Source organism: Clytia hemisphaerica, unplaced genomic scaffold (assembly GCF_902728285.1).
Source record: "Clytia hemisphaerica strain Z4C2 unplaced genomic scaffold, Clytia hemisphaerica genome assembly, whole genome shotgun sequence".
Taxonomy (NCBI): Eukaryota; Metazoa; Cnidaria; class Hydrozoa; order Leptothecata; family Clytiidae; genus Clytia; species Clytia hemisphaerica.
This window is the reverse complement of record NW_027104464.1, coordinates 25,457-32,029: the sequence shown is the minus strand read 5'-3', so window position 1 is coordinate 32,029 and position 6,573 is coordinate 25,457. Positions and strand designations below refer to the sequence as shown.

Here is a 6,573-nt window from a genome sequence, read left to right as displayed (position 1 = left end):
CTTACATCATGGGTTGCAATGTATGGTGTTTCCAAGTGAGTTGCTTCGGGCTCGATGTTCGAGTTAACCAGCACGGTAACATCAATATTCTGCAACCACAAGAAATAATATCCCTACAAATTTCTTTCAACAGAATAAAGCAATCACAGTATTGAAGAATTAAAACTTTATTTTACCTTTAAGTATTCTTCGTCTTTGACGAACATAAACAAAGAATTGTTGTCATTTGAAACAAATCTTGAAACGTGTTTTCATATGTGAATCTGGTTACCATTTCCTCCACATCGTAAATTTCAACTATTTGATTTAGTAATTTTTACTACGTTCTTGCCAGCATGATGGTTGCGCATGATTTCGCAAAGATGACCGCTAAATTAATTAATAGCAACTGTCGCTAAATATTAAGATAACCACGAAAGCTAATGAGATACGAGTAAGAAATGTAATCATTACTCTCTCTACTATGTCTTCATTTTTCATTCCTTAAACCCTTTGTTTTGGATAGAAAGTTCTGGCACTGGCGCCGTAAATCTTTCGGAAATGATTGTTTGTATGGCTCTAAGCGCCATTTTGTTCGTGTTTACAGTCACTTTTTCTCCCGCGTTATCATTTTTGTAAGTGGCAGTAAAGCCCTCTTTGTGTACAACAGAAAAATAGCTATAACCATGGTCATTGAGGTTTTGATAGGCAGGCAATCCATCAGAATAAATTGTCGAGTTCTCCTCACAATGGCGCTTGATCAGTGGCAAAAGGGTTTTTTCCTCACGATCTTTGACGGGATACAAAGACATATGTCTTGTGTCGTATATTTGGCCTTATCAAAAAAATAATTTTTTCCTATACACGGCAATCTTTGATTGGATTAATCGGATTCAAATTTCCTTGTTTTAGCCAAATTTTAGGAAATTAAGAGAGAAGAAATGCTTTCTTTACCTTTTATCCTTTAGAGGACAAATATAAATACATTATGTGAAAATTTCAAGTCTCTAGCACTTTCCTATCCGGAATTATACTGATTCCGACTTAGAGGGATCTCAACCGGGATGAGGACGGGATAGAGGGATCTCTCGAAAACGAAAGTGCCCAATAACTGGTGAACAGTTCGATGTATCGGAAAACATTTTTTCCTAGTTATACATTGCTCTAAGGAGACTTCCATATACCAAATTTCATCTCCTTGTGAGCACTACTTAAGGAAATAAAAGGGATATTAGCCAAAATAACCCCGATTTTACAAAAATTCCAATGAAAGATCACTGTGATATAAAATTCATGGTTCTTGTTTTGATTTGCATCGGAAAGTTTCACCTGATATATTTCTCACCCGCTTCTTAGGGAAGTCCCATCCGTCACAATTTTCGAACTGAGAGGAAATCTACAAACAAAACACGGTATGACATTCAACGAGGAAACATTGACGTTTAAAAACAGGAAAGGTTCGATACTTCGTTCTTCAATACTTTGTTCATATTTCATTTTACTTTACCGAAATTATTTACAGTCTTCACGAGCTTTATTTATCAAAGAAAACATACTGTGTAATAAAAAAATCAAAATAAAATCAATTTATGCTGTAAAAATCAAGGTGAGCAAATTTGTATTATTTCTTTTTAAGAATTCGAAGATTGCAAAGACGAATATGAAGAGAAAAAGAAGTGCTCGTACGTCTCTTACGGTAAAGACTACCCCGACAAATTTGGATTGGAATCGAAACTGGTCATTATCGAAAGAAACGAACTTCTGGTAAGATTTTGAACTACGACATGTTTCAATAATAAAAATGAAAAAGAAAATGAACTACAATAAAGTATAATTTATTAAGGTCATTCTAAATATAGTCAATTTTCCTCAGAAAGTGACAAAATGTTTGTTTCCTTTGAAAATACATATACAATCAAGGAAGGAAAACAGGAGTAAGGTACTATTAAGACAAGCATTTTTTCAAATTTAAGTATGATTGCCAACTTTGATTGATTTTTTTTATAATTTGCCAACTTGGTTCATATTTGTAACTATTGGAACCAAAACAAAAAGGGCCGATTACTCAAAACAAAACAAGCCCTAAAGATTTAAGTAGTTAATCAGTTGGTATGATTATTCTAGACAAAGGGCACAATTAAATAAAGTATTAGTATTTAAATAAAAAGAACAACATTTGTTAAAAATTGAAGCAGAAGCTTTTCGGTCTTATGCCATGATCAGTGCTATAGATAGTAAAATTAGAAATCAAAAAAGTTACAAATTTATCAGTCTAAAAACAATTAAAAGCTGTTAAAAAGTTAATAAAAGAAAGTCGTTAAAAATATCTATGTTACACCATTGCGAAATAAAATTAGCCGTTTTGAATCTAATTGGTCATTAAGAATGGGTCTCTTGAGGGCAATGAGAGCAGCCTCTAAGTTTTTGCGTAATCGTGTGTTCCCAGGTGCATTTAATATTACTTTCCATTGGAACTCATGGTCAGGGTGGTTTAACAGGTGTTTTGCTGGTTCAGAGTTATGTTCAATATTGTTATGCTCTGACCATCTAGTTTCCACATTGCGGTTTGTTTCACCAATGTAATTCATACCACACGAGCATACACCTTCATAAATCTTACATGCTGGGTGTCGGTTTTTGTCCTTAGGACTAAATAATTGCTTCACTTTCTTCGTAGACCATTTAACTGCGAAATCAATCTTATCATTGGTAAAAGATTTTAATTTGTATATAAATCGTTTAAATAATAATTCATTACTTTCACAGAAAGGAAGCTCAATAAGGACAAATTTCTTTTTCTCTTCAAACATTATTTAGTCCTAAGGACAAAAACCGACACCCAGCATGTAAGATTTATGAAGGTGTATGCTCGTGTGGTATGAATTACTAGCCTAGCCACTTCTTAAGCGTGTTCGGGACAGTCCCGAATCCAACCTTTTCGTTAGCAAATACGGGAAACTGCCAAAACGAAAGTTTTTGTGTATGCAAAGTCGGATGTACACGACGAAAAGCAACCACGTAAATACTAGTTGACGAAATCTTATACTTTCCGATTTTTGAAACATGAACAGAACAATAATATAAATAGTTTTTCCATCCCATGAAACAAATCCAGTATTTGCCGTTTCCTTGCAGTTATTGTCGAGGTTTGCTTTTTTCACTAAGTGCAGAGAAGACAAAATCCATTCAGTGCAAACGATCGGAGATAAGCCATTAACTAAAATGAGTAGTAATTGTGTTACCATCCACACGGTAAATCAAATTAAAGCAAATTATCGAGCAGGCACATCTGTATTTGTACAGGATTGTTAAGAAAATTGTTAAGATCATCCGAATATAATCCCAATGCCCATGAAAATTAGACAGTATAACTTCTTTGCATTAAAGATGATGAAGCAGACAAAATATTTACCAACAGAGTACAAGTAAAAACTAGGACAAAAAAGTTTCACTCACCTACTAAAAGCCAAAACAGTTTTGCTAAACCGCCACGACACAGTGGTTTCTTGAAAAACCGTAGCCTATAAGAACACGGCCACGTATTGACAGGAGGCATTGCTTATTACACGAATCATGCCCAATCTCCACTAATTCACCTGAGATGTCAACATATTTTGTACTTTGTAAATAAAACCAGTTTCTCTTCGGTTATGCAATCGTAGAAGTTGAGACGTTCCATGCCCTCCATGCTGAATGTAGTTTCCGAAATTTAAAGTACAGCACACGTGGAAATAACACTGCATTTATATAGACCATCATGCATTGCGAATGGGAAGGTGTCGAATTTGAAAAGGGTCTGGGAATAATGAAGTGCACCACATCGTATACATAAATAAAAAGGGTTTGATAACTCGTAACATGGTGGAGAAATAAAACAAGAAGAAGGTCGTGGGAGCTTTTAGAAACAAGCACGATCGAAACAACGTTGTCGAATCAGTGGAATTTAAAGAATTAGTTAATCCATACAACTTTTACAACTTGATGCAAGATGATAAATTTAACGATTGGATGCGTAGTAAAGGGTTGTTACCTAAAGGCCGTTGTGTGGTCTGAGAAGGGCGGCGGGAGTACAACAAAAATGTGCCTGTTTGGAACGATCTTTGCAGGTAGTTCAAACTAAAAATTGAATACAAAAGAAAACTATCAAAATGGATGAAATGCTAGGCTATGAACATAGACTACTGAATGCTAGAAAATTGGATAAACATAGAAAATTAATTGCTTNTTACGGAAAAATTGATTAAGACAAAAACAGACAAAACTAACTTAAAAAAGGCTAAGCAGTGCAGTGAAAGGACACAAGCAAAAAGCAGAGAAACAAACAAAGGATAGAATCTTACCAGCATGCACAACCAGAGTTGTTGTTGTTGATGGAAACTTGAATTATGCTTTACCAAGCATAACTTTGGCGACCAAGTTTCTTGGAGTCGAAAAGGCGTTTTGAAATGTGTAAACACACACACAACCTTTCTCATACGTCTCTTATTAAAACTGATTTCGTCAAGCAAGAAAACTTCACTGCACATTGCTTTTAACAAAATATATAATTACCCTAGAGACATAAAGATGATACTAAACTGAAATGACGTCATAATTGCTAAACATAAAATCAAAACAAATTGTGAGCGTAATAAAATTGAAAATTATAATTACTTTAATGAAAAGATATAATCATTTCACACTCCCCACCAAAGTCAATTAACCAATTTTGTTAGCAATACAAGCCAACCGATCGAGCTCGGTAACAATATCGCCCTCGTCAACGGACTTGATTTTGACCAATGAACGGACAGCTCTTCTCGTCACTCGAAACACGTTCTCGTTGCTGTTCCTATACTTCACGTCGACCTTACGAATGATTCCATCACTACCGGTAGGTTCAAGGTTCTCCACGATTTCAAATTGATAAGTATTCGATAGCTTCGATTCGCTTTTTAGAAAGAGTACAACGTCTCCTTTGCTGGTTGAAAACCATTTTGGTTGATCCATCAATTTGGGTAAATGGTTTTGAAGCCAATTTTCGAACCATGCATCAAAGATACGAGAATTTTCCATGATGATCTTGTCTGGTTTGTTGGTGATAATCATCTTACCAACAGGGCTGTGTTCGTTGTTCCTACCCAATTTTAAGCGGTTGGGTGTGATGAGGTCCATTGTCTCAAAATCACTGGTGATACTTCCCAATGCGAGTGGCAAATTATTGATGGAGTTTGAGATCTTGGCACCGATTGTTTCCCATTGCATCAACGATAATTTCTCATTTGAAGCGATCTTTGAGATTGAAGCATTGACTTCTTTGATTTTTCTTTCGACCTTGCCGTGCATATTATGCCCACCAACTGGGCAAACTTCGAAATTGACGTTCACATCTCTGTAGAGTTTGTTGGCGAGGTCTGTGAATGATATCTTCATGTCATCACATCCCTTTACGAGTTGACTTCCTTCATCGCAGAGCACAGTCTTCGGAAATCCAACTTCAGATACCAATCGAACGAATGCTTGCAGAAAGGATGTTGTACCATAGTTGTCCATGCATTTGAAGGATGTTGTTGAAGTGGTGCAACAACAGAATATGATCAGCCAAACTTTGATGGTTGACCTCTTGTTATGTGGTGAATAAGCTTTGTAGGGACCAGAGAGATCAACTTGTGTAATGTAGAAGGCTGGTGCAATCATTAGGTTATGATTTGAGATGGGTCCCATTTCGACAGCAATGGTCTTCTTGATAAGGTAACGACAACGTTCACACGATTTGCGAATTATTTTGACAAGTGCTCTGCCTTCAATGATAAATGCAACCTTCAGGGTGTGTCTCCAAGTTGTTTCGACACCACAATGCATTGCAGAGGGATGATTCCAGTGGATGTCATTAATGATACTGTATGAAACAGGTGAGTTCTTGTCGACTACTGGAACACAAAAGGTGGTTGACGAAAGGTCTTTCATTGCTTTGGTGGACTTTCCAGTGCACGTTATTTCGTTGGTCGGTAGGATTCAACCTGTGTACATCAGGATGCCATCTACTTCTTTGGAAATGTTTTGGTATTTCGTCTTGGGTAGAAATTGCTTGATCTCAGCTGTACACTTGCGAAATAAATAGTTGGCTCCTTGTTTAAGTTCTTCATCTGTCAAAGGAATATGAACAACAACAGGTAAAGACTTTGGACGAATTGTGACTTTCTTTCGAATGTTACTCAAGAACTTGAAGACGTAAGACATGATGCGGATGACCTTTGAAAGTGAGTGACTGTTGGGATCAATGAGGTACCCAGAGAATACATATCTGTCTGCCACTTCGGCTGGGACTAGCTTTCTATTGATGGTCAGGAAGGATTCTTGATTGATGGATGTTTCCTTTTGGACTTCAGTCAGCTCTTCAGAAGATAGCTTCAATTCTTTGATTGACTTCATTGGAAATTGTGAAGTATCCATCTTCATCCAATCAAATCCTTGAATCCATGTTGAGTCTTGCTTCACATCATCTAATGTTGCTCCTTTTCGTGTACCGATGTCAGCGGGCATACATTTGGAGGACACGTAGTGCCATTGATCGGGTCGGGAAAATCTTCTGATTTCAATGGATCGATTTCTAGC

General features: G+C 36.5%; 1 protein-coding gene across 1 annotated transcript; it reads right to left on the bottom strand.

The window, feature by feature from the left end:
* Positions 1 to 4,677: 4,677 nt before the first annotated feature.
* Positions 4,678 to 5,925, bottom strand: LOC136821119 (uncharacterized). Its single transcript, XM_067077344.1, has one exon. The coding sequence runs from the start codon at positions 5,923 to 5,925 to the stop codon at positions 4,678 to 4,680; it is 1,248 nt and encodes a 415-aa protein (XP_066933445.1).
* Positions 5,926 to 6,573: the final 648 nt, after the last annotated feature.

What these genes read in the sequence shown, in the direction of transcription:
- LOC136821119 (XM_067077344.1), bottom strand. Translation starts at nt 5,925, where the DNA reads ATGAAAGACCTTTCGTCAACCACCTTTTGTGTTCCAGTAGTCGACAAG.